Source organism: Numenius arquata, chromosome 27, assembly GCF_964106895.1.
Source record: "Numenius arquata chromosome 27, bNumArq3.hap1.1, whole genome shotgun sequence".
In the NCBI taxonomy this organism is placed as follows: domain Eukaryota; kingdom Metazoa; phylum Chordata; class Aves; order Charadriiformes; family Scolopacidae; genus Numenius; species Numenius arquata.
Window position 1 is genome coordinate 373,959 of NC_133602.1, and position 26,190 is coordinate 400,148.

Consider the following 26,190-nt stretch of genomic DNA (forward strand, 5'->3'; position numbering starts at 1 on the left):
AAACTAGGACAAAACCCCCCCAAACCAATAGACTCAGGGCCAGAAAAGTTGGATTTTTATCCTGTGAGATATTCCCAGGGAGCAGGCCAGCCCCGGAGCTGCACCTCGCTCCTCGCCTGACGGTGTTTTTCTAAACTTCACTTGTTTACGGTGTTTTTTTTAAACTTGACTGGATAAATCTGTCACTATGGAGCCCCGCACGGTCACTGGGGGTGTCTCCAACCACCCCCCTGCTGCCCTGAAGCCCTCGCTGGGCTGTAGGGAACGGATCCTTGCGCTCAGCGGGGCCGCAAAGAGTGAAAAAAGCCCCAACATTTCAGTAAGGAGATGAGCTGCCTGTTAAAAAAAAAAAAAAGGTTTTAGCATCTTTAAAAATAAAACCTGTTGAAGTCAAAAAGAACAGCGACATATGTATCTCCAGAGAGAAGTCGGCTCCCAGGCTGTCGCGCAGCACCCGCCGTATGTAGAGCTCTGCGTATGTAACCCCTTAACGCTGCCGCTCAGAGAAGTGTCAAATCGAACGTTTGACTAAATACGAGGAAATCGAGGAGGAATTTTGGCCATCCCTTTGGGCAGCTGAAGGCTCCGAGGAAGGGCTCCCCCAAAGCGTGGTATTCCCTGATGGCGTGAAACACTCCGGCTCAGACACCCAGCCCGGCCTTCGCTCTTGCATTGACGGTTGCCTCGATTGAAAAGATTGGTGGTTTTGGAAGAAAAAGAGTAATTCAGTAATTCACTTTCTGGCTGAAAGGGGAAAATCCCCAAGAGACGACTCCTTCTGTCGGTGGGGATCCGGTGACTCGGCCCCCCAGAGGGGAGCGAAGGCTTCGGGTTGTTGCAGGAAGCCCGTCTGCGCTTCCAGGCAGCCGAGAGCTCGCACCGGCGGCATTTCTCTTCCCCTCCCCAACGTGGCAGGTACTGACGTCACCAAATAAGCCCTCAGGTCACTCGCTGGCTAATATTTTGTTAAAAAGCTTCCAATCTCTCAGGGTCAAGCTTTAAAAGCACCTTTGGGCAGGCGCGGATGCAGAGTTAAGCGGCTGGAGAAGCTTCTACCCCTGGCGACGGGGTGGCTCTGACACCAGCCCTCTGCTCCCAGCGCCGCTTGCCAACAGCACCTTATTTAACAAAAAAAAAAAAAAAAAAGAGAAAAAAAAAAAAAAAAAAGAGTTATTTTCCTTTACAAAACCCCAGTCAATCACCAGGGATTAGGAGGTAACAGTTTCCACAGCGATATCCGTCGGCTGATCCGTTTCCAGCATGGCCAGCACCGATTCCTTGATGTCTTCCGAGGTCACCACAAGCGGGTGGGCATCGGGGACCCCTTCAATCAGCGTCACCTCGTCCCCGTTGGGCTGCGGCCTCACCATGGCCGCCAGCCGCAGACGATACTCCTCCGCCTCCTGCTCCTTCTTCAGGAGCTGGCTGCGATATTCCTGAGCCTTCCGGTTCGCCTCCTGCAATTGCTGCTCCAGCACTTCCCTTTCAACGCCATCCTGCGGGAAACAAAAGCGGAGAGAGCCCACCATGGAGGCCTGGCGACACAAAGGAAAGGGGGGGCGCAGACGAATCCCCAAGGTTGGAAGCAGATGTAACCAAGACGCCAGAGAAATAAGGAGGAATTAGCGCTGAAAAGCTGAGAAGCGATCGAGAAAAACCTTCTTCCTCCCAACAGAGTGATGGGAGAGTCGTTCCTGCTGCTTTACGAAGATCCGTGACTTGTCTCACACCACGCATTGTGCTTCTACGGGAAATCCCGAATAATCCCAGTAAACCACCACCATTCATCTAAAAACCCTGAGCTACAGGCAAAACGGCAACAAGTGACTTCCCCGGCTCTTTTCCCCCCGACCTACACTCGACTGAGCATCGCTGCTCTCGGCCCTCGTGTGTTCACTAACGCGGGAGCACGGGCGGGAGGAGCAGGGCCCCTCCGAGCAGAGTGTGTCAGAGACGTCCCCAGGCGCAGCTCGTTCTTAGTCTGGGATGGCTCTGGCAAAGCGGGAGCCCAACATCCTCAGAGAAACACGCAGGAGACAACGACAATCAAAGTTACGAGCAGGAATATCTACCTCGTCTTCCTTGGAGTCATCTACATCTTGTTCCACTTTCTGCTTCTTAGCCAGCGGCTTTTCCTCCTCTTCTGCGTCATCTCTGTCTTCAATAACAGTCTCTTCTGCAACCTGACCAGCAGGTACAGTTAAAACTGAAAAATTAAAAGGTGACAAGTTATACAGTGTCAGACACGCTCTCACACAGATGTTTCCCGAAAGACTTCTCCGAAGTCAGTGCATCAGTGCCGTTCGGGAGAAAAAGAGAGGAGAGCCGTGGATCAGCAATGCCCAAGTCTTCCCAGAGAGGAGAGAAACTTGGGACTGAGTTTCCAGTTTCCGTTACTCAGGCCTCTGAAATACTCAAGTATTTCACCACAGAAATCCAAAGTCAAAGATTTGCATCTTAGAAAACAGGTGAGGTGAAAACTATCGTTGCGATGCCTCAGTAAGGCAATTAATAGCCCAGACGGGCTAAGCAAGGGGAATAGAAAGCTCTTCTGGAAAATTCCCAGCACGCAGTCCCAGTGGCTTAGCTCGGGATCAGCTTTAAGCGCACACAAGGGCTGCAAATGCTCGGGAGAACAAACACATTTTAAATCTGCAAACATGGGTTTCGCTCTGGGCCGCCAGCAGCACGAGTCCCGCCAGCCAAGGAGGGGAACGGCCCCACATGAGCCACTGAAGGTAGCGCTACCCGAACAGTTCTCCCTTTGTCTTCCTCAGGCTCAGAATGGGTTACAGCCAGGAATTACCTGTAGTAATTTGGCGAATAATTCTGAATAATTAACAGCTTTAGAAAATTGCTTCTCACTCGTTAAGTCTGTGAACAGACAGAACTGATGTGACCCACCCCACATCGCGGCACTGCACGCACATTACAGGAGAGCCGCTCTGTTTCCTAATCCTCTTGTTCTGCCCCAACGTTAATCCAAATAATCGAGTATCCCCAGGACACGCTGGAAGAACTGTCGGCAGCAGACAAGGCTGACGAATTACATCCCTTGAGGAAACAGAAATTCACTGTACGAGAGCTCTGGAGCTCTGCCCTGCTTTACTGAACACCATTTACATTTGCCTTGTAAAACTGACAGATTTCATCACCCCGGGCAATATAACTGGAGTTATGGGAGGAAAAGGTGTGTTTAAGCTGATATTAATGGCCTAACGTTAAGTTTTGTAAGAACGATGGAGTGATTGCTAAAGGTAACAGGTTGCAGTTCCATCGGGTGAATAATTTACCCCCAAATCAGGAGATTTGCCACAAGCTGCAGGGACTGTCTTTGCCTGAATCCCATGGGGACAACGGCCACCTCGGCATTTCTCCTCCCCGCCGCCTTTTACCCAAGGTGTTTGGATTTTAAGACCAAAATATTCCAGCGTAGCAGCGTGAATTAGGCTACAAACAAGTCGCTGGCAAGCTTTGCCGCTGACGTAAGTCACGCAGATGTTTTAACCCCTCCTGGAGCCCAGAAGGCAGGGATCTCTCACACCGCAGCACCCACAAGCCAGATCCCACCCGTCCTCACGGGGCTCCACGGGGCTTCACGCTGATTTTGTTCGGTTTGAAGTGAATCCTCGGCGCTGCCTTCGGAGCTGAGCCCCTCCTCACCTTGCTGCCCATCCTGCACGGTGAGGATGAAGGGCTGGCCGAGGCCGCCGGCGGGGCCGGCCGTTTGCAGGCTGCTCAGGGGCACTCCGTCCGTCACAATGGCGATGACGTGCTGCCCTCCGCTGCCAACCGCTCGCTGGATGGCAGAATCCACGGAATTCGCTTCCGCTACTTCCTCCGTCTTACCTTGAGAAAGAAAGCAAGGGCCAAGAAAAAAAAAAAAAAAGTCAGTCAGCGTTTCCTTCTCTCTTCCTCGAATAGAATCTGAAGTTTAGTGAAAGAGCTGAAGCACGCAGCTCGAGACTCCTGGGATGCCTGCTCGTGAAAAACAATCTGGAAATACAGTCTCAGGAGGGGAAAGGAAATAAAATCCACTACACCGAAGCAAAACAATAGTTCTAGAGTAAAACCAGCGGGTTTTGTGTAAATTAGTAAGTACTAACACACAAGCACGCTCATTAAGTTAAAAAGCCTGGAGCTGGAGGCAGCTGTGGAGCAGACCTGGCTCCACAAAGCTTCCTTCCGTGACCCTTCCTGCAGCCCTAACGAAGCCAAACCTCTTTGTGCCTCCAGAGCCTGGACGAGCGCGGCCAAAGCCGCCCCGAGGAGGCTGTTTAGTTTGGCCGGGTGACCACGGCCCCCTTCAACTCCCTGGGACACTTTTTGTGCAACTTGAGGTCTTGCCCAAAGCCATCAGGATGGCAAAGCCTGGGCTGCTTCCTGCTCCCGGCGCAGGAAACAGAGGGGACCTGACCCGCTCCGTGCGCGGCAGGCGCCGGAGGAAAACACTCGAGCACCGCGGGTCAAGGAACCGGTGCTGAGGCACCAGCAGCTTCAAGAAATCAAATGGCTCCTGTCTAGAGTCTACGGAAAACCGCCCGGCTTTGGGGGAAATAAATGAATTCCAAGGTGAAAGGATTATGTAAACTCGAGCTTTATCAAATTTCTAAATCTGAAGTTAATTAAAGGTCAAACGTTACGTCCTACAAACATACCATATAAGATCACAAAAAAAAACCCCTCAGACACAAAAAACACCCAAACTTTTCCACAAGAAGTTACCAGGGCCTCAAACGACTCCAAGTGTCAGTTGACCACCAAGATTTTCCAGCAAACTGGGGACAGAAAACATCTCAGACAACTTCCTTCTTAAACAAATACTTACTTACTTTTATATATTAAAGCACACCCGTATTCTGAAGTGCTGGTTGGTTTTTTTTCTTTTTTATATAACTGTTAAAGCACATCACGAGCAACGGACTGTGATGTCAGGGTCAGAGATGCTGGTTAATAAAAATGAAGTTACTTCAACAACTACAACAACAAGAACAGCCCATGTGAAGGGATCTGCTCCAGAATCACAGAATGATACAGGGCTGGAAGGGACCTCTGGAGATCACCTCATCCCACCCCCTGCCAGAGCAGGGTCACCCAGAGCAGGTCCCACAGGAACATGCCCAGGGGGAGTTTAAATGTCTCCAGAGACGGAGACTCCACCACCTCTCTGGGCAGCCTCTTCCAGGGCTCTGCCACCCTCAGAGGAAAGAAGTTCCTCCTCATGTGAGATGGAACTTCCTCTGTTCCAGTTTGTGCCAGTTATCTCTTGTCCTGTCACTGGGCACCACTGGAAAAAGACTGGCCCGATCCTCCTGACACCCACCCTAGAAGTATTTATAGGTGTTGATCAGATCCCCCCTCAGCCTTCTCTTCTCCAGACTAAAAAGCCCCAAGTCCCTCAGCCTTTCCTCATAAGAGAGATGTTCTAGTCCCCTCAGCATCTCTGTAGTGGCAAAACCTAAAGAATATATTAAACTCATTGGCTATCGTGAGAAAACAACAGCACCCAAGGTCTCCCTCGGTTGGGAAAAGCTCCAAGCGGAGTCTTCAGTGCTATTTCATAGACCAAACGTTTCAGAAACACAGAGCCTTTTGCCCAAACGGAGAAATTGGCTCAGTGTATCACAGGATTTCAAGGTACTGGGCACATGGATCCCTTCTTCCTGCCCTCGCAGGGTTAGTGAGGGAAAGACGACGGCTGCTGCAGTGGGATATTGACTGGAGTGAGATAAACAAGCTTTCTCAGTTCCAAAAAACAATGTTTCTTCCTCCAATTGACCATAGTAGTTCCTATTCAAAGGCAGACTTAATAAGAATGGAACAGGAAATTAACTAAACGGGCCCAAACTCAGTGCATTTAACCCACAATTCCTCTTTAAAAAAAATAAAAAAAAGAGAGATCCTGTACCTCTGTTGCCAGCACAGATAAAACAGATTATAAGCACACAAAGGGAAGTTCAGCTAAAGTTCCCCTGCCTTAACCCTTGCAACGTATTTTCTCTCTTTCTCACCAACTCCTGATTTTACAAAGGTTATCGAGGGACTTCATTTTCAAAGAACGATTCTTTCAAAAGGCCGAGGGCTCAGCACGAGGCAGGACCACAGGCCTAGCGTCTATTTGCAGCAGTTTGTAACCAGATTCCTCCAGCCCAGCTAAAGATCCTTACTCCCGTTTAAAAACTTCAGTACCAGAAGACACGGGGAATTCAGGAAAGGCAAGAAAAATTATTAGCTCCAAGCGTTAAGGAAGGGATTTTTGTTCTACTGAAGGCGCAGACGCTGATGCCCTCTGGTGGGAAATGAGATAAAAACCTCCTGACGTGGCCCAGAGCAGCAGACACCGGTTGTTTTCACGCCGACCAGCTACCACTGATGCTTGAAGCACCACGGGGGGAAAAACCCAGGGTATTTCAGCCCAGTCACACGTGGACAATAAGCCACCGTCATGCTGTGGCACCGAAAAAGGCGATTACGTTGCAGGACATACGAGGAGAAGTGTGGGAAGAGATGGGGATTTACAAGGCTGGTGCCAAGAGCTCGTCCCCAACTAGGGATGGACTGAAGGGACTCGGGGCGACTACCCGGCAAAACAACCCCAGAGTGGGGACAGGACCCATTTCCACATCAAAAAAGAAGAATGATTTCAACTGAAGGGCTGATCACACCAGGAGAAGGTCTGAACAGGCTGTGAATGTGTTTAAACTGGAAATCAGCAGTTCTCTACCAGCTTTTCAGCAGGAACTCCCACCCGGTTTCCAGGCACAGCCAGATCCGTTTGCAGAGACAGTGACACTGAGCGTGGCCAGAGCGTCCCTGGGGTACAAAAATCCCAAGTTTTACGCCCCTTAGAGTTTGCGGAATATCCTGGACTGAAGACGATGCGCACCACTCACACTGCGTCTTCCTCACAGGTGGAAAAGCAACATTTTGGGTCATTTTCCCCCCTTCTAAATGAGGGTTTGTCGGTGCCTCAGAGCCGCGAGCGGCCCCGAAAGCTTTGAGAGCGAGTCTGGGACCTCGCAGAAGTCGCTGTGGCCAGGCAGAGGCCGAGAGCTCAGGGGGGGGACTGCAGGACGTCACTATTTGGGATTTTAAACCCACTCTCCAGCCAATAAGCAAACATTCCCGCATGTGAATGGTCCCACTAACCAAAGAATTACTCACACGCAGAAGCGTTTGCGGGATGAGGCCAAATATCTCCACGAAACTTGTATTTAGTAGCCTCCTTGAGACTGAAAAGAAACAATGGTTTTGGATTTCCCCAAACACAGAAACACTCACTTCAATAGTTATTATGAAAGTTGGAGTTACACAAAAAGAATATGCACTCAGCCTTAAAAGTGTTTTCCTGACCAAAATAAGGCTGACAGAACAATGAGGAACCTAATTATTTCCATCTAACACGTGGGAGAGAAGAAATAAGGAGTAAGCTACGTACCCAACAGACCTTATTCTGCAATTTCCTTACTCAACATTTATATATAGCAAAACACTCATTCAACTCTTGTAGCCAGTAAAGAACAAAGCAAACGGTTCCCTGACTGCTCTGCCGCACTCAGGATTTGGCACAGGCAATAATTCTCATTATTCCTCTGTTGCAATCAGCCCAAATCACTTTCCCAAGCCCTGGTGCTTTGTAACAGATCTTGTAACAGCCCCACAGCTGAGCTCAGCAGAGCTTCGCCACTTCCAGTGGAACCACCTTTATTTACATCAGTGAGAAATCGGCTTTGTTACCTCCGACAGCAGAAATACTCAGGGGCAGGAAGCAGAAGCCGGGTGTGTTTGGCTGAATTTCACCACTTCTCTACTAAATGACCATCTGCCCTCTACTGGTAAGCACCCTCAGGAACTTTCCTCAAGACTTTCCCACCCAAGGTCAGAGAAACCCTTACCTGAGGTTGTTTTGGTGTTCCCTGAAGAGACCAGACTTGCGAGGTTGAGAACTTCCCCCGGCGTGAGAATGAAGGGCGAGGTGAGAGTCACAGCGCTGGTGATGGGATCCGTTCTCTCCGGGTGAGCGCTCACCTGGCTCTGCATCGCTTCCTGGGACAGAGACCGGGGTCAGGCACACATCCGTCACTCTTCCCGTGGTAAGCAACGGCACGTAGCGTCCTCCGCACATTTTAGGGACAGATTATTTCTCTTTGCAGCAAAGCTGTGACAAAGCTGCCACCTAAACTTGGCAACTTACACTCCGAATGCGCGAGACGCATGGCAATAAAACCCCGTCACCAACCTAGCGGGCACTGGTTGATCTAGAAACACAACAAACCTCATCCACCTCCATATTTCTAGTTCTCTCTGCAAACAGAAAACGATCCCGTCAGACGCAGCAGGATCCCTCTCGCACAGACAAAGCGGTGGGTCGGGGAATTACCGACAAGCTTCCCCCCTCCTCAGCCTACCTGCAGCATTACCAGCGTCTCCGGGTTGTTCTTGTCCAAAGCGATATCAAAAGCTGATTTATCAAACTTGCTGAAAGCGTGGACATCGGCTCCGTACTTGATGAGCAGCTCGACCACGTCCCGGTGGTTGTGCTCTGTCGCCCAGTGCAGAGCCGTCATTTTCAGCATGTCCTTGGCATTTACATCAGCCCCGTTCTGAAAACAAACAGCGTTATTTGTCTGTGCACTGTCACCTCCCAATGTCTTAAAGGTGGTGCCTGCGCCAGCAGGAAACAAAAAAAAACAGGGACATCAACACTTTACTCCCAGGGTGATTGAGACCAGCCTTAAAGCTAGACCTAATTTATTATACTTACCCTAATTAGCAGTTCCACAATGTGAGTGTGTCCGTCAGCCGCGGCCATGTGTAGCGGCGTCCGGTCCACTTTTGTCCGGGCATCTCTGCTGACGCCGGCTCGGAGCAGCACCTCTGCTGTGGAATAGTGGCCGTACTGGGCAGCCAGGTGAAGCGGCGACGTTCCCAGCTGCGTGGTAATTTAGGAGAGTTACCGCGGGTTCGCAGCACAGTAATCACCACCTGTACGTCCAGCAGCAATTAAAACGACAAAGCTTCCAGAAGAAATTAATTCAGCCTTTTTTTTTTTTTTCCCCACTTGGAAAAAACAGGCTGCACATCCAGCAATTTAAAATCTTTAAGGATATTTACGTTATCTAATCTTGAAGCTCAAACATGCTTTTACTTTCTCTGCTGCGCCACCCGTTTATGACTGAGCTTCTCCTCCAAACCACAGCAGAAGAGCTCTGCCATGTCTTTATCACGACAGGTAATTTCACCACTGTCCAGAAAAGGGCAGAATTACACTATCACTAGGCTCTGTGACCTCTCAACAGTTAATTCCTTCATCTCACAAAGCTACGAATGAAAGGACCGATGAATTAGGAAACGAAGACAAGTGGTGATGGAAAATGGCTTGTGCATTATGATCTGGGTCTCTGTTTATCCAACTATTATTCTCCAGTTTCATTAAAGCTTTTATTTATTTCCAACCCAGGATGGCCCGCTTTCATAAAATCATAGAATCGTCTAGGTTGGAAGAGACCCTTGGGATCATCGAGTCCAACCATCTACCCTACTCTACAAAGTTCTCCCCTATACCATATCCCCCAAGACCACATCTATTGTTTTCAGGGTTCTGGCTTTTTTAAGGAAACAAAAAAAGAAACCAATCAAGGATGAGTTTCTTGATTGACAGAGTTTAACCAATTAAATAACGCATTCTTGAAAGAACTTCCTATTACTGAGGGGTTTAACAGTTCTTCTAATTTGTCTTGACTCATCATTTGTCTCGGCTGTGGGGAACCACGCTTCCCAAAGCGCTGAGCCCTGGCCACGCCGCTGTCTGGGGCAGCACGATACTTGTGATCCTGCTCTCGTGCAGGAGGCAGAGATCAATCTTTACACAAACGTCAATTCAAGGCCTGGGGAACGCCGTGGTTTTTAAAACGCTTCACCTGGGACGTGCTCCGTCATGGAAATCCAGAGACGCATTATCTGCCCACCCACACCCTGATTTTACTCCTTTGTATCCTTTAGGATCAGCCCCGAAAAGCGCACAAACAACCCATTTCAGGCAGAAAAGCAGGGTCTGTACCCCCTCGACGCACCCAGTCGGTGGTGAAGGGAGCCCCGCTGGCCATCAGCTTCCGCACTTCGTCATCTTCGCCTTTGCGGGCGGCCTCCAGCAGCCTCTTCCCGAGGTCCACCAAGGACATCTTCACTCATGGGAACCAGCGTTTGCCCAAACCTGCTTTAAAGGGCGGGAGCAAGGGATGGAAAACAAACAAAAAGCAGTGAGGCAGACTTTTGAAAAAGTGCTGTACAATGACATCTGGACCCCGCAGCGTCCCACACAGAACTAGGCCCAACCCAGTCAATAAAAAGGCATAAATATGTGTCGTGTTTTTCAGTTCCCTGCCCTGAAGCATCAAGAGAAGGCAGCCCACGGGGCCAGGCACCACCAGAGCTCCTGCAGAATCCTTCTTACCTCAACAGCGCCTTGCACGGACACAAAGACTTGCCCATGTGGATCCAGTTCCAAGAGCAGGGCCTGCAAAAGCAAGGGCAAAGCTGTTCACAACCTCACTTTGATTTTTTTAAAGCACTTCAAGAACACGATCTCATCTCCGAGAGGCTCTCTCCGACCCCAGCATGGGGGAACGCTGCTGGTAGAGGGTAAAACAAACCTCGGTGGCCGCGGCGGCTCGTTCCAAGGTCATAAAAGGAGCAGAACCCAAAGGCTGTGCTCAACGTCCCGCACAACAGCGTCTCTATTTATTCCGAGCTACATAAAGAATAGCGGAATTATGGCGACAGTGAACTATAGCATGTTCCTCACGATGGGGTTACGCTGCTACACCAGGTCCATCAAACACCGACTTTAAACTCTTCCCCTTAACTCGTGTACAACGACCCGTGAGCGGCTACAAAGGAATGTTCACCGTGCCACCCAGTGACTCCCACAGCACCCAGGCCCTCCACTCAATTTTCCTTCCATTCCCTTCATTTGCGGTTCCATGAAACAGCCGGAAAGCTCCTTTTCATCCCTATTTCTTGTCCTTTCAGGAGAAACACCCCACCCTGTCCTCAGCCACCACCAGAAGCAGCCATCAGTAGCACAAGCCCTTCAAAGCCAAAGCGCACACCCGCCCACGTCATCCTCCCGCACAAACGCGTTTCGCTTCATAATTTGAACTTAATTACTTTTTTTCCCCCAAGCGTGCGGTAATTACGTGCAACACCTGAAGCTCGGAACTCCAGAGCCCAGAGCGGTTACTCAGATTTACCCTGCGATCAGGACCTTTGACGAGTTTACGATGCACGTCTTTCACCGCCACAACCACCTGCCCTTTAGGACTTTCTCCAGTTTGGGGCTGGTTTGTTTTTTTGTGTATTGGTTTTGGGGTTTTTTTTCCCCCCTTTCTCACTTCTTGTGGGACAGAGAATATTTTATTTTTTTCTCGTCGCCCACGTTGAAAACATCACTTGCATGTTTTCCGGGCACAAAATCTGCCAACCTCCAGCTTAAGGTGTTTGGGAGGCTGGAGTTCACCGCTCTGGGCGTGTTTGGGGAAAAAAAAAAAAAAAAAAAAAAAGGAGAAGCTGCATCCTTTAACAAAAAGCAGCAGTTTCCCCCCCTCGTATTAAACCGAACCTTTATCACTTATTAATTATTCAGAGGCCCCTCCGTGCATTCCTGCTCTCTTCTCAGCCGGACGCTCTCAGGGAGAATTAAAGTCTGAGGCTCCATCTCTATTTTTTAAGTTATTTTACGGCATTTTCGGCTGGGACAACTGTTGACAACTCCTCCACTGCATTTCAGAAGGAAAAGGGAACAGCACGCTCCTCAAATACCCTAACACCCCCCCCCCCCGGAGTGGGGTCAGCTCTGCAGACCTGCCTCAAGACCCCCCCAAATCTCCCGAGCCGCCCCCCCCCCCCTCCTTGAGCCCCTTTCCCCTCCCCTGGCCGAGGGTCCCCCCAATGCTGCCCCCCCCCAAGAGGGTCCCGGCCTCTCACCACCCCCGGAGGGACAGCCCGTTCCCACCCCCTCCGAACCGGCCCCCGGCACCGCTCCCTCTCAGGGCACCCCCTCCTCAGCCCCCCCAAGACCACCACTCACACCGGGTCCCCTGATCCCCGGGGAGGGGGTCCCCCACATCCCCCCAACCCATTCCCTCACGGGGGGTCTCCCCTCACTCCGCCCGACCCCCTCCCTCACGGGGGACCCCCCTCATCCCCCCGACCCCTTGGGAAGGGTCCCCCTCAAGCCTCTCCCCTCACGGGGGGGACCCCCCTCGTCCCCCGGACCCCTTGGGGGGTCCCCCTCAAGCCCCTCCCCCCACGGGGGGGGGTGTCTCCCCTCACCGCCCCGACCCCTTCCCTCACGGGGGACCCTCCTCATCCCCTCGACGCCCTCCCTTGGGGGGGTCCCCCTCAAGCCTCTCCCCTCACGGGGGTCTCCCCTCAAGCCCCTCCCCTCAAACTCCTCCCCTCACGGGGGGTCTCCCCTCACTCCGCCCGACCCCTCCCCTCACGGGGGTTCCCCCTCGCCCCCCGATCCCTTCCCTCATGGGGGGGGGTCTCCCCTCACACCCCCGACCCCTCCCCTCAAGGGGGCTCCCCCTCGGCTCCCCCCTCCCCTCCCGGCCCCACTCACGCGGCGGCTCGGGCCCCCCCCAGGCACGCGGCTGTTCCCGGCGCGCGGCACCGCCCCCCGCCTCCTCCCGTCTGCGGCTGTTCCCACCCCTCCCGCCGCGGCCACACAAAATGGCCGACCCGGAAGCGAGGCGATGGTGGAAGGATACCTCTATGCGCCCAGAAGCCACAAAAGAGTCCGTCAGCGGAGGAAGGGCGGGTTGCATCTCCCTTCGCAGAAGCCACGGGGAGGGCTTAGGGAATTTCTCCTTCTTTTCCTTTAATCCCTCCCCGCCCAGGGGCCTGGAGGAGGGCAGCGAGAACGGGGGAGCCCGAAAAGGGGAGTATTTTCTCTAGCGGAAGGATAGCAGTAGAGGCGATAGCGGAGCTGTGTGCGGATGGGGGTGATGCGCCCCTGCAGTTAGTTCCGGCAGAGGCGTTTAGGCGCCAAGTTTAAAATGGCGGCGGCGCTTCCCTGAGGCAGGGTGGTTGTTTATTGTGTTTTGTAGAGTTTTCAGCCTCTCGATATGCATATGTCTATTAATATATACGTGTATGTAAGTAGCCTGTGTGTTTCTGTCTCCTCTGAGAGCCTTGCTGTCTAGGATTGGGCTCCCCTCGGGCTGCCTCGGCCCCCCTTTCCGTGGTGTGTTACTGCCTCAGGTGCCCCTGACACACTCAAACTGCCCGTTTTGAGGTAAATGTGTAAACCCTGGGGCCTCTTTCCTCTCGGGTTCCTCTGAGACGTTTTCCTGTGGGGTTTGGAAAAGCTGAAGGTTAAATAATAACCTTAATGTTCTTAGTTTTAGTTTTTTCCACACTTAAACCTTCCGCAGCACTTGGCAGATGCATGGGTAGAGGTTCTCATGTTGGTTCTCCACTGACCATAAAAAGATTTAAAGCAATTTAATGGCAAAGTAAAGAAAGAACTTGATGCGGGTCTAGATGGGTTTTGTCCACAGGAACGTGTGTGTTTCCTAAATCATTTTATTTAGAGTTTCATAATAAATACTTCTCCTGCGGGTTTTCCTGGCTGGGATCACAGAAACCAAGCAGCTCTGCGTAGGAGAGTTTACATATTTCCCCTCTGTTTTCACATGGGTGTTTCGAAGTCATCAGGCTGGGCTGTTCCTGCAGGTTGCAGGAGAACTGGGCTCCCTTTTCACAATACAGTGCAGATTTTTCCAATATTTGCCTATTTTGGGGACACCTTTTAAGTGCTGCCTCAGCCTCCCCCAGGTCACGTACCCCCCCGCAACTCTTAGGACGGTTTCAGGATGTTCCACGTCACAACTTCACCCCAAACAAACCCCCCAAAAAGCACATTCAAGAAGACAAACCAGTGTTTGCTCTCCCAGAAAACAACCTTGGGAAAAAAACCCGCAACTAAACTGTTTAAAAGCCAAAAACGATCCAGCATTGGGGTTCTTTTTCCCCATTTTGAGATGATGCTCAGAAATAAACCTCAGCCCACGGAGAGCACAGGTGAAAACCTCCCCTGAGGGAAATGCAAAGCTTCCACTTGAGCGAATGCAGCATTTTTTTTTGGTTGTTATTTTTGAAGGGGTTGATTAATTGGGTGGGGAACCGGAAACGTTTTCGTTTTGGTGTGAGATCAAACTAAATTCTCCATCTTATCTTTCAGCTCAGCCCCCGTTACCCATCCGGACCCCACGAGGTACCCAGCCTCCCAATCGGGAGTCACACCTGGGATAAGGTACGTGGGGGATAAAAAAAAAGGGAGAAAAATCAAATTTCAGGCAGTGAACATCCAGCTTTGACCCCACCAACCAAAGTCAGGGCATTTCCATGTGTATTTTACCCTCCTGGCCATCATTTCTCCTGCTTGGGCTCAAGCCACAAGGCTCAAAGAAATGATTTCTTTAAAGAAAGAGGTTTGTGCTCGTGTCCCGGGCACATCCCCGCTTCTTCCACCTCAATTATCCCAAGGGGAAGGTTAAGGAGAGAAGCGGCTTTTGGAGAAACTGGGCCAGAGGAGGACAGAGGGTCTCTGCATCCCTGGGAGGGGATGATGCTTTCCACAAAACGAAGACGATTCCCACCCGTCCCCCGCTGCTCCCTTTGCACAAATGAGTTTCTTAAAAAAGCTCATGGCAGGAGAAATGAGCTCAAACGCTCGTCCCAGAGCTCGGGGACGCCCAGGGTCACACAGAAAACCCCCCAACACCTCCCGCACCTGCTGGCGTGTGGACATGGGGCAACGGGGTGGCCATTTCTGCCCCCTCCCCTTGTATTTGCCCCCCCCTCTATGCTGTCACCCCCTGCTTGCACCGTCGTGGTGTTTGCAAGAAGGGAGGTAAAAAGGGAGAAGGCGGAGAGGTTGAAGCTTTGTGGGGAGCCCATCACCATCAAGGCCAGGGTGAACTGCTGAGTTAATTAGTGATGTCAAAAACTGCCCGGAAACAACAAAAAACCAACCTCCAACCTGACAACAAACCCAAATCCTTGCCTAGCAGAGAGGGGGAGGGCAGGGGGGCCGCAGAGGGGGAGGAAGGAGGGCTTCAAATTAGATCGAAATCTAAGGCGCTGATGCTAGCGATGGGAGCCCTCCAGAAATTGAAGCTGTTGAACTGCAGCAGACTGTCCTCGTCCTCAGAGATGTCCTGGCTGGCCTGGTCCCGCTGGCCGGCGAGCTTGCCCAGCCCTCCTTTGGGCTTGTAGAGGGCCACGTCACCCAGCCCCAGCCCCTCCAGCTCCGCCACGTCCAGCCGCGGGATCGGCATCCTCCAGTAGATGAAGGAGTCGTACTGGCTGCTGATGGTGTCCAGCATCGTCGGGCTGCGGAGGGGAAAGGGGGGCGAGGGGAGAGGAGAGGAGGAGAAAAGCTCTACCAAAGCCACAGGAGTTGCCCCAAAGCGGCTGAAACTCACAGGTGTTGCCATATTGACCAAATCCCATGGGATACACCCCAAAAAAAAACCACAAAAATGGATGGGGCAAGAGTGTGGCATCCTGAGGTTTGACTCTGGGCTGGGTGGTAGCACAGCTCTGAGCCCTGACACCGGTCTTATCCGTGGCCTTGGTCACAGCCCTTCTCCGAGCCCTGATTTGGAAGGACATGCGATGGGACTGGTCGCCCCGTGCCTCAGTTTCCCCACCGGCACCAAGGGGACCGTGGGAAGGATGGGAAGCCCCCACCCAACCTCATCTCCCCCTACTCTTCCTGGGCACCTCGGTGCCCATGGAGTGGCATCAGTGGGGAGCAGAGATGGGCTGTGCCCCACATCCCACTCTGGCAGCAGCGACAGAAACCGGCATCCAAATAAACCCTTTTTCCACAAAATATTGCAAAAGGATCTCGCCCTTTCCCTGTGCTGAGCCCCCCGTGGGGAAAGCAGTGAGGGGGGGTCCCTGCGCATCCCCCCACTGCCTGCAGAGCCCACCCTGTCCCCTCCCTCCCTGATGCTTGTGGCATCGTGTGGCCCCAGGGGACCAAGACCGAACCCTCTAGAAGGAGCTGGAAGAAGCATCTCTCGGCTTTGCCATCGCACCCCACCCACGGTGCCAGTGCTGTGCCATTGTGCTGGTGCCGTGTCATCCCTCCCTGTCATCCCCACCCCGATCCACGCGGAATTGGGAAAGAGCAGCAGGGAATGTGGTTCAGCTTTTTTTTTTTTTTCCCCTCCAGGCTGAGCTGAGTCATGGCCGCGCTGACTTGCTTTTCCCTGGCAGAATTATGTCAGTCACCTCCGAGCGTTTGGCAACCGAGGTGGGGAAAAAAAAAACCCAACAACTGCCTGACCCCAAATATCCTCCTTTTCCCATTTTAATCCCTGGGAATCTAAATCCTAAAGGATGATTCAGACATACCTTGAGTCATGCCCTCCCATCGCTCTGTGCGATGAGGGATGACCAGCTGCTAAATTTAAGATCCCCGATGGAAGTCAGAGTCTATGAAAGGCTCCTGTGTCACCCCCCGGGGAAATTGAGCCCCCCGGTGCTTTGAAATAGCCCCCTCCCCAGGGATATATCCCTGGGTGTCCTTCTGCACGGCGGCAGCAAATTATTTAACGGTGATGGATGTTGCGGACAATGGGTTTTAAAGCTTCAAAGAGGGGTGGGGGGAAAAGGAGTTTAATGACAAGAAATAAAAAAATTCAAATATCCGGAGAAGGCAATCAATGGGGGGGAAACCCCCCCCCTGCCACCCCCAAGGAAGGGTATTTCCCCTGGGATCGGTGTCATCCGCTCATCCCATGGGGGAAAAAACACCTTTATCTTCTTAATCCCTGCTGGCTGGTGCTTAATTCCCCCCTCAGAAAAAAATAAATCCTGGGGTGGCAACGCCCCTCTTCACCCAAATCTCTTACCCCCCCAAAAAATAAAAAGCATCCTCTTGCTTTTCATCCCGCTCCGTCCCGCATGCCGTTACCTGTCGAGGAAGGGTGGGTTGGATGCCGGGCTCTTTGTGCTGGGGAAAGCCGCGGGCGTCGCAGCGTCCCTTTTGTCTGCTGGTGCGTCTGGGTCTGCAATGCAGCCCCTCGAATCCGCTCGATGAATTCCCCTTCGTCGCTGGAGGGGGGCGGAGGGGGGGGGATAAAAACGACGGGCAGATGAGTCAGCGGCTCCCACCCGCGCTGGGGAGGAGGAGGATGGACGACGTGGAGGCGCAGGGGGGGGATCCTGCGCGCTAGACCCCCACCACGGGGATATATTAAGCCCAGAGAGGATGGGAGATTTCCCGCAGCGATTCCCGACTGGCTCCCGCAGCCTCCAGCGCAGGATTTTGGGGGGATAACGGGTCGTTTTCCGCCTCTGAGCAGCTGGCACAGGTTTCCTTTTACCTGCGTGTGAGGAAATGGGGTGCTGCTGTACCCCCGAACCTTGGGCTGTAGGAGGGCACTTTGCGGGGCAAGCGCAGGGAGGTTTGCTGTGGAAAAAACCCAGATAAGGGCTTTTTTTTTTTTTTTTTTTGCGGTGTTGCTGGATTTGTGTGTTTGGTCCTGATGCTGCTCAGCAAAAATATCTCCGCTTTGTGTCTGAAGCCAGACTTGGAGCCAGAAATAGGAGGGAGACACCCAAAGCCGGCGTCGCTGTCGGGGCTGGGAGAAGGGTTCCTGCCACCCAAGGGCTGGGGGGCACATCCTGCTGCCCCCCGCTCCCCACCACGGCACCCCTGGGCACCAGGCCATGCGCCGATGTGGTGGCAGAGGGACAGTGACAACCGGAATGGGACAGCAAAAAAACCCCCAATGCTACCCCTCCGACCTGTGAATCTCCCTGCCCAGGCCACCCCTCAGCCCCAAAACACCCATTTTTTTGCGGGGGGGACAGGCCAGATCCACACACCTGTGAGGCTGAGAGCAGCCCTCGCCTCCCTCTCCCGGGATTAACATTCCTTTGGGGCTTTAGGGATTTATTTTTTTCTCCTTTTTCCTCCCCAATCCCTGTGCGTGGCTCATTTCTGACGGTGCCAAGTCATTTTGCCAGCGCTCGGCTTTCAGCCGGGCTATTTCTGCCTCCTCCTCCTCCTCCTCCTCCTCCTCCTCTCCCCGCCACCACCCAGAGCCAAGAGGATCCTGTGTCCCCTGCTCCTAAATAGACCCGCTCCCAGCTCGGCCCCGCCAGCGCCCGGACTGGGGAAAACGCCAACTGAGCATTTTCCCGGAAAACACCACCCTCCATCGGGGATGCTCATCCCTCCGGGGAGTTGAGCTGCTGGGTTTTTTGGGGATCCCCGAGGCGTGCAGCTTGGCTGGGCAACTCCGTAGGGAGCTGGATGTGACCCATCCGCTTCGGGGTCTCACCTACTGAAAGGGGCGGCTCATGTGGAAAGACCCAAATCTGTGATGTCCCTCCCCAAGAAGGGACCCGGGGCCAAACCCCACGGGGGACGCGGTGATGGGGGGTCCCTCTGCGCCGCAGGGACTGAAATGTCTTTGCCGCCATGGCTTTTTTGGGAGGGCTGCCCAGACCCAGCATCACTGGGGGGGTTCGGGGGGGGACAACGTCCGCTGGCAGCACAAAAAGCCGAAAAACAAGGGCTCTTCAGCTGGAAGGAGGTCTGAGACACTCGGGGTATTATCAGCCGGGGCCGCCCCGACGGCGCGGGAGGGGACAGAGACCCAACTGAGCAGGGACAGTGACGCCTTGTTTGGGCTTTCTGGAGTGGGAGCCATGGGGACGGTTGGGATTTGGGGGCTGACGTGGGAGGGGACGCTCTGGGGCTCACCCAGGGGTGTCCCCTGCGTGGGTCCCTCTGGGTGGGCTGGGGACCCACAGGGGGGGGTGCCCTGAAGGTCCCAGTCCAGCTTGGCCAGTGGCTGGAGCTGTGGGATTTCACCGGTGGCCGTGGCAGTGGTGGGACCATGGCAGGTGGTGGTGGTGATGGCAGGACCATGCTGGTGGCAGGACCATGGTGGGTGATGGTGGCAGGACTGTGGTGGTGGCAGGACCATGGTGGGTGATGGTGGCAGGACCGTGGTGGTTGCAGGACTGTGGCAGGTGATGGTGGCAGTGGCAGGACCATGGTGGTGGCAGGACCATGGCAGATGATGGTGGCGGTGACGGGACTGTGCGGCGGTGGCAGGACCATGGCGATGACAGGACCATGGCGGATGATGGTGGCGGTGACAGGACTGTGTGGCGGTGGCAGGACCATGGCAGATGATGGTGGCGGTGGCAGGACCATGGCGATGACAGGACCATGGCGGATGATGGTGGCGGTGGCAGGACCATGGCGATGACAGGACCATGGCGGATGATGGTGGCGGTGACAGGACTGTGTGGCGGTGGCAGGACCATGGCAGATGATGGTGGCGGTGGCAGGACCATGGCGATGACAGGACCATGGCGGATGATGGTGGCGGTGGCAGGACCATGGCGATGACAGGACCATGGCGGATGATGGTGGCGGTGACAGGACTGTGTGGCGGTGGCAGGACCATGGCAGATGATGGTGGCGGTGGCAGGACCATGGCGATGACAGGACCATGGCGGATGATGGTGGCGGTGGCAGGACCATGGCGATGACAGGACCATGGCGGATGATGGTGGCGGTGGCAGGACCATGGCGGATGATGGTGGTGGTGGCAGCACCGCAGTGGGTGTTGTGCAAGCGGAAGGGCCCTGAGCTGGAAGTGGTGCAATCATTACTCGACCCCGGCTGCGGGGTGGTCTGGGGGTTCCCACCCTTTCAGATGCTTCGGTCCCCCAAGGGCTCTGGCAAATCCATGGAAAAATGGGAATAATGCTCAGGAGGAAATGGGAGCGTAACTGAGCCCTAGTGGGGACCCCCAGTCTTGCTGGGACCCACCCCCCAGGAGCCCAGAAGCCCCAGCCATATGGGTCCCTCCAACACTACTGACCCCCTGGACCCCCAGCTGGGGACCCCCAGCCCTACCGGCACCCCCAGCCCTTCTGAGACCCCCCAGCCCTACTAGGACTCTGGGGACTCCCAACCCTTCTGGGACCTGGGAGACCCCCATCCCTGCTGGGACCCCCCAGCCCTTCAGGGACACTGGAGACCCCCATCCCGGCTGGAACCCCCAGAACCCCCAGCCCTGCTGAGACCTCCCAGCCCTTCGGGGACCCCGGGGACTCCCATCCCTGCCGGGACCCCCAAGACTCCCATCCCTACCGGGACTCCCATTTCTGCTGGGACCTCCCAGCCCTTCGGGGACCCCCATCCCTGCTGGAACCCCAAGAACCCCCAGCCCTGCTGAGACCTCCCAGCCTTTTGGGGACCCCGAGGACCCCCATCCCTACCGGGACCCCCACTCCTGCCAGGACCTCCCAGCTCTTCGGGGACCCTGGAGACCCCTATCCCTGCTGGAACCCCCAGGACCTCAATCCCTGCCGGGACCCCCCATCCCTGCCGGGACCCCAGGACCCTCCCCACCGCCGGGCCCCTCCCCCGAGCCGGCCCCCCCCGCCCCGTTCCCGTCGGCGGCCCCTGCAATGCCGGCGGTGCCCAGGGTGGGAGCTGTGCTGGGGCCGGGCCGTGCCGAGCCGGGCGGCGGGGAGCGCCGCGTCCCGCACCCGCCGGGCCACGCCTGGCCACAGCCAGCTGGGCACCGGCACCGGGACCCGCACCGGGACCCGCACCCGCCGACGGGGCAGGTAAGGGGGCCGCCACCGCCACCGGGACCGCCACCGGACCCCCCCCACGAGGGGTGCGACCCCGCGGAAGGGCCCCCGAAAGCACCGTGGGAAGGCGGGAGGGCACCGGGGGCGGCACCGGGACCGGGGTGGGGGGCGCGGCGGGAGGACCCCCCCCTTGCAGCCCCCTGGTCGGACCGGGGAGTCCTGCCGGGACCCCCCAACCCTACCGAGACCCCCTAACCCTGCCGGGACCCCCCAGTCCTACCGGGACCCCCCAGCCCTAACGGGAGCCCCAGTCCCACCAGGACCCCCGGGGTCCCCAACCCTGCCGGGATCCCCTAACCCTACCGGGACGCCCCATCCCTACCGGGACCCCACAGCCCCACCAAGACTCCTCAGCCCTGCGGGACCCTCGGCACCCCCCAGCCTTGCTGGGACCCTCCAACCCTACTGAGACCCCCGGGGTCACCAGCCCTACTAGGACCCCCCAACCCCACCAGGACCCCTGGGGTCCCTAGCCCTGTTGGGACCCCCCCCAGCCTTAGAGTGACCCCCGGGACCTCCAGCCCTTCTGGGACCCCCAGCCCCACCAAGCCCCCCATGTCCCCCACCCTTGCCAGCACCCAGTGCCCCCAGGGTGGCAGCCGCAGCCATCCTACACAAAGGGGGTTCTCCCCCCACTTTGGTGCCCCATCGCGGGGGTCCCTGGCCCACAGCCGAGGGGGGGTCCTGGGGCTCTCACCCAGCATGGCCCTATCCCCCCATGCTGCCCTCCCTTCCAAGCTTGGGGGGACCCCAGCAGGCACCCCTGGGGTGGGTGACCCCCAGTGCTGGGGGGCTTGGAGTGGCCCCCCCCCCCCCCGAAGAGCCTCGGTCCCCCGGTGGTGACGCAGAGCCGCCGAGCGGTGGTTTCCCAACAGGGAAGTCATTTTGTGTGTGCCGGTGTGGGCCGGGCTGTAAGCCGCCCTCCCCAGGGCCACTGTGAGACCAGGCCCCTCCGCCCAGGCAGGCTGAGACCGGACACAACTCATTGCAGGGGTGGGCAAGCAGTGAGGGGGGGCCGTGTGAGACCCCCCACGGCAGGAGGTTTGTGTGGAACTGGGGCAGCTGCGGCCTGTGGGACCCACTGCCGACAACCGCCCGGAGCCGGGAGAGCGGCCGGATCCGGCCCTGGCCGTCACCCTTCGCTGGGCACGAGGACGTGAGGCCCTGGTGGGTTCTGGGGGGGTGGTTTTGGGGGGAGGAGGGAAGGGTCCGATCGGGGGGGGGGTTGCAGCAGCTTGAACCCCCCCAGGGTTTACATGGGGATTTGCTGGTGGCTCATACGAGGCTGAGCCCGCTCCTGGGGCTCCCCACGGAGGTCCCCCAGCACCCCGGGGACTGGTGCGATGCTGAATTTGGGGGGCTTTCCCCCCCGCAAGGCCTTTCCGCCGAGCTGCCGGATCCGGTAGCAAACCGGGGCATTATGGCGGGGGCCGGCTCCAGCAGCCTCATTTCCTAAGGAAATCAGGCTAGAAAGAAAAGCACACCCCCCCCGCCCCCGGCTCCGTCCATCCGTCCATCTGTCCATCCGCAGCCTGGGGGAGAGGCTGAGTTTGGCCGGGGGGTGCTGGCGTGGGCACGGCCCCAGTTTACGCCACCCCGGACGTGTCACAACCTGCCCGTTCTCAGCAGCCGTGCTCGCCGGGGGGGGGGGGGGGGGGGGGAAGCTGGGGCCAGGGCCCAGACACCAGGGTGAGAGGCATGGGGAGCTCTGGGGGGGGTTGTCTCGGCCTCCCCACTGGGACCCAGGGCCAGGCTGGCAGTGGGGGGGGAATGGGCACAGCCGGGCACCCACTCCCCACCAGTGCCCTGACGCCACAGGGGTGGGCTGGGGGTTCCTGGGGGCAGTGGGGGGCTGGATCCTACAGCCTGCAAATCCCATGGGGTCAGAGCACCCTTAGGCACCCGAGGTGGGGGTTAGCACCCCATTTTGGGGTGCTGCCGGCCCCAGCACCCGGCAGCTGTGGCTGTGGGCTCCGCTCCTCCCCGCCGCGGGCAGGAAGTGCCGCCGGCTGCCGCGGACTTTGGACCCATCCGGCGTCGCCGGCGCAGGGGCAGAGGAAGGGACTTTTCCTGTTTGCCGGCACGGTGGGGTCCGGCACCCATCCGCCACCGCGGCCCAGCTCCGGCACAACTTGGCCCTGCCTCGGTGCAGCCGCCCCCTGCGCTGGCGTGGGGACTCTCCGGCGGCTGATACAGGGTTGTGCTCAGGCCGCGGCCCTTCGTGGGCGGGTGAGTTTTGTGCGTGCCGCCGGGTGCTTTTGCAGTGAAAGATTTGTCTCTCCTTGGAGGTGGGAGGAAGCACCAATTTGGGGGTGAATTCCTCTTCCCACACCCCCTTTGGCTGCCCAGATTTTCCTGCCCACCCCTCTGGGGCCGTGGGGGTTTGGGGTAGAGCCCCTCCAGCCGGGTAGACCCCCTGTTTATTTTCCCCCTGTCTGCTTTTTGAGCTGGAGCGGAAGAGCTCAACCTCCGGCCCCTTTTCGGAAAGGCCGGGATATTTATAGCCGCCTGGCTCAGGGAGTTGGGATTTGCAGTGGCTGCCTCCGTGTGTCCCCCCCCATCCTGCCGCAGCATCCCTCCGCTGCGTCCTGCACCAGGGTGGGGGCCGCAGACGGATCCTGCCCTAGCCATGGGGCAACTCTCCTGGGTGGCTGTGCGGTGCCCGGGGTCTCTGGGCATGTCTGTGTGATGCCCAGGGGTTTCCCGGGGGTCTCTGTGCCATGTTGGGGGTCCCTCAGGGTCCTTGCGTGATGCCTGGGGTTCCTCGGGGGTCTCTATGTGATGTCAGAGGTCTCTTGGGGGTCTCTGTGCCATGCCTGGGGTCCCTCAGGGGTCTCTGTGCCATGATGGGGGTACTTTGGGGGTCTCTGTGCGATGTCAGCGGTCCCTTGGGGGTCTCTGTGCCATGTTGGGGGTCCCTCAGGGTCCTTGCGTGATGCCTGGGGTTCCTCGGGGGTCTCTATGTGATGTCAGAGGTCTCTTGGGGGTCTCTGTGCCATGCCTGGGGTCCCTCAGGGGTCTCTGTGCCATATTGGGGGTACTTTGGGGGTCTCTGTGCGATGTCAGCGGTCCCTTGGGGGTCTCTGTGCCATGCTGGGGGTCCCGCGGGGGTCTCTGTCTCCGTTTGGTCGATGGGGAGTGGATTTAGGGTTGATTTGGGGAGTCAGGACTGCAGGCATCGTCCCCCTCTATTCAAAATCCACAGCCAGCTACTCCTCCCCACGCCGTGCCTCAGTTTCCCCAATCTGATGCATCACCTGGGGGTAGCCCTGGGACGGGGAGGGAGCTGATCCTGCACCCCAATGTCCCCAACCCCAGGGACAAGCCCTTCCCAGCCATGACGCACCCCTTCCCTGGCTCTGCCTCCCCCCAGGTGCATCCCCACCGGCTCGGCCACCCCCACCAGGTCCCCCCATCCGTACCCATGGAGTGACCCCGTGCGAGGGTCTCTGCACCGGCGCGGCCCCCCCGGCAGCCAGCCCGGCAGGGAGGGAAACTGGACGCCACCGCGAATATGAGCGACTTCTGGCACAAGCTGGGCTGCTGCGTCGTAGAGAAGCCACAGCCCGTGAGTAGCTTCAGGGGAGGGTCTGGGAGGGTCTGGCGTCCTGGGGCCATGGGCTCAGCGGGGGCTGACGGCCTTCGTCCGCTTGCAGAAGAAGAGGAGGAGACGAATCGACCGGTCCATGATTGGGGAGCCCATGAACTTCGTCCATCTGACGCACATCGGCTCTGGCGACATGGCCGCGGGCGAAGGCCTGCCCATGGTACCCTGCCCACGCGTGCGGTTGGGGTGCTGGGGCTCATGGTTGGGTGGTGGGTGTTGCTGTTGGGGTAGTGGGTCTCATAGTTGGGTGGTGGTTGTCAATGTTGGGGTGCTGGGTCTCATGGTTGGGTGGTGGGTGTCAATGCTGGGGTGCTAAGTCTCACAGTTGGGTGGTGGGTGTTATGGTTGGGTGATGATCATTGCTGTTAGGGTGGTGGGTCCCGTTGGGTGATTGGTGTTGCTGTTGGGGTGGTGGAGTCTCACGGTTGGGTGATTGGTGTCGCTGTTGGGGTGGTGGGTCCCGTTGGGTGGTGGGTGTCACTGTTGGGGTGGTGGATCCCATGGTTGGGTGGTGGGTGTCACTGTTGGGGTGGTGGATCCCATGGTTGCGTGGTGGGTGTCACTGTTGGGGTGAGGTGGCCTTATATTTGGGTGACAGGTCTTATGCCTGGGTGATGGGGTGGCACCGTTGGGTGCTGGCTCTCACCACGGTGGTGACACCCCTCTGCACCCTCCCCGCAGACCGGTGCTGTCCAGGAGATGAGGTCCAAGGGTGGTCGGGAGCGACAGTGGAGCAGCTCCCGTGTCTTGTAGCGTGTAAGTACACAGCGGTGGCGGCCCTAGGCACCCGCTGTCCCGCTCCGAGCCACCGCCCGCCGCTAATTAACACACCCAAACGAGCCACCGCTTGTGCAGGTCTGTAACCCAGCCTCTTGGACTTTGCAGATTCCTGGCTTTTTCAGCCCAAACTTGAACTGCCTGATCCCCCAGCCGGAGGAGAAGCCGACCTCGAGCGCTTTAACCCCGCGGTAATTTATGCAGAGCCATCCTCGCCCGGCTCCCGGTGGCTTTTGGTCGTGTGTCATCCCCCACCCCGGCAAATCCCTCCTTCCCGGAGGCATCGGGTGGGTGACGCGGGGCGGGAGGGGGGGCAGCAGCCCCCACCTCCTGCCCCACCGGGATTTCAGCTGAAAGGACACGGCCGCCCTCCCGAACCACCCCGGGAGCTGAGATGTGCCAAAACCTCCCGATTTTCCCTTTTTCCACGCCGGCGTCTCCCATGGGCCCCTCAGCGCCGCCGGACCGCGGTGCCTCGGTCTCCCCGGGGGATGGCGGCGAGGCCGGTCCTGAGGCCGATTTGGTGCCCTCTCGGAAAAGGCGTTAGAAGAGCAAAACTGGGATTAAACCCTGACGCTTTGGTGCAAAACCGGGATTAAACCCCGACGCTTCAGTGTCTCACCGGCAGCGGCTCCGCACCAACGCCCCCAGCGAGCCCAAGGTGCCTCCCGCGGCATCTCCACTGCCAGCAAACCGCCGCCTTCCTTCTTTTTTAGGGTATTTTTTTTTTAAAAAAAAAAAAAAGCTCCAAAAACCACAATTAGGCAGCCTCCGCCGCCCTGGGGGCAGGACCGTGGTGGGGGTCACCTCCACCCGGGCTCGTTGCCGGGGTGGCACCGGCACTGGCCGAGGCAGGACGGGGCCCGAGGCGAGGAGGAGGGGCTCGGGCTCCCGAATTCGGGCGCGGGTGTATATAGTTTAAATAGCACCGGGATTAAATATTAAATAGCACGTGCTGGGCATCACGGCCGGGCGGCAGAGCTCTCCCCCTCGCCACGCTCCACACCACCTCCCTGCCTCCCTCCGGGGCTACCAAATTCACCAGAAGCCGAGCCACCCCCCCCCTGCCACACGCCGGGCACCGCACTCCCATC

At 56.8% G+C, this 26,190-nt stretch overlaps 3 protein-coding genes across 8 annotated transcripts; 1 reads left to right on the forward strand and 2 right to left on the reverse strand.

Annotated features, from left to right (window-relative positions):
* Nucleotides 1-1,208: 1,208 nt before the first annotated feature.
* On the reverse strand, nt 1,209-10,181 carry GABPB2 (GA binding protein transcription factor subunit beta 2). 3 transcript variants are annotated; one of them, XM_074164520.1, is made up of 7 exons: nt 10,074-10,181; nt 8,765-8,932; nt 8,409-8,603; nt 7,896-8,046; nt 3,664-3,849; nt 2,073-2,206; nt 1,209-1,496 (listed from the first exon to the last, which is right to left on the reverse strand). In XM_074164520.1, exons 1-7 carry the CDS (start codon nt 10,179-10,181, stop codon nt 1,209-1,211), a joined length of 1,230 nt encoding a protein of 409 aa, XP_074020621.1. The 3 variants fall into 3 exon arrangements, with proteins under 3 accessions (XP_074020621.1, XP_074020622.1, XP_074020623.1); XM_074164521.1 differs by lacking the exon at nt 8,765-8,932 and adding an exon at nt 9,543-9,558 and having other exon boundaries at nt 10,042-10,181; XM_074164522.1 differs by lacking the exon at nt 8,765-8,932.
* Nucleotides 10,182-13,550: 3,369 nt separating this feature from the next.
* On the reverse strand, nt 13,551-17,605 carry MLLT11 (MLLT11 transcription factor 7 cofactor). The gene is made up of 2 exons (XM_074164595.1): nt 16,997-17,605; nt 13,551-15,402 (listed from the first exon to the last, which is right to left on the reverse strand). Exon 2 carries the CDS (start codon nt 15,393-15,395, stop codon nt 15,126-15,128), a length of 270 nt encoding a protein of 89 aa, XP_074020696.1. The 5' UTR covers nt 15,396-15,402; nt 16,997-17,605; the 3' UTR covers nt 13,551-15,125.
* A 2,950-nt stretch (nt 17,606-20,555) lies between these two features.
* Nucleotides 20,556-26,059, forward strand: CDC42SE1 (CDC42 small effector 1). Of its 4 annotated transcripts, XM_074164506.1 has the most exons (6): nt 20,572-20,685; nt 21,704-21,879; nt 24,086-24,280; nt 24,369-24,479; nt 25,001-25,075; nt 25,205-26,057. In XM_074164506.1, exons 3-5 carry the CDS (start codon nt 24,227-24,229, stop codon nt 25,070-25,072), a joined length of 237 nt encoding a protein of 78 aa, XP_074020607.1. In that variant the 5' UTR covers nt 20,572-20,685; nt 21,704-21,879; nt 24,086-24,226; the 3' UTR covers nt 25,073-25,075; nt 25,205-26,057. The 4 variants fall into 4 exon arrangements, with proteins under 4 accessions (XP_074020605.1, XP_074020607.1, XP_074020606.1 ...); XM_074164504.1 differs by lacking the exon at nt 21,704-21,879 and having other exon boundaries at nt 20,556-20,685; XM_074164505.1 differs by lacking the exon at nt 20,572-20,685 and having other exon boundaries at nt 21,586-21,879.
* Nucleotides 26,060-26,190: the final 131 nt, after the last annotated feature.

What these genes read in the sequence shown, in the direction of transcription:
- CDC42SE1 (XM_074164504.1), top strand. Translation starts at nt 24,227, where the DNA reads ATGAGCGACTTCTGGCACAAGCTGGGCTGCTGCGTCGTAGAGAAGCCA. An exon ending in TCGTAGAGAAGCCACAGCCC is followed by an intron (nt 24,281 to 24,368) that starts GTGAGTAGCTTC and finishes GTCCGCTTGCAG; the next exon opens with AAGAAGAGGAGGAGACGAAT. An exon ending in CGGGCGAAGGCCTGCCCATG is followed by an intron (nt 24,480 to 25,000) that starts GTACCCTGCCCA and finishes CCCTCCCCGCAG; the next exon opens with ACCGGTGCTGTCCAGGAGAT.
- GABPB2 (XM_074164520.1), bottom strand. Translation starts at nt 10,181, where the DNA reads ATGTCCTTGGTGGACCTCGGGAAGAGGCTGCTGGAGGCCGCCCGCAAA. An exon ending in TTGTGGAACTGCTAATTAGG is followed by an intron (nt 8,604 to 8,764) that starts GTAAGTATAATA and finishes GTTTGTTTTCAG; the next exon opens with AACGGGGCTGATGTAAATGC. An exon ending in CGTGCAGGATGGGCAGCAAG is followed by an intron (nt 2,207 to 3,663) that starts GTGAGGAGGGGC and finishes TTAATTTTTCAG; the next exon opens with TTTTAACTGTACCTGCTGGT.
- MLLT11 (XM_074164595.1), bottom strand. Translation starts at nt 15,395, where the DNA reads ATGCTGGACACCATCAGCAGCCAGTACGACTCCTTCATCTACTGGAGG.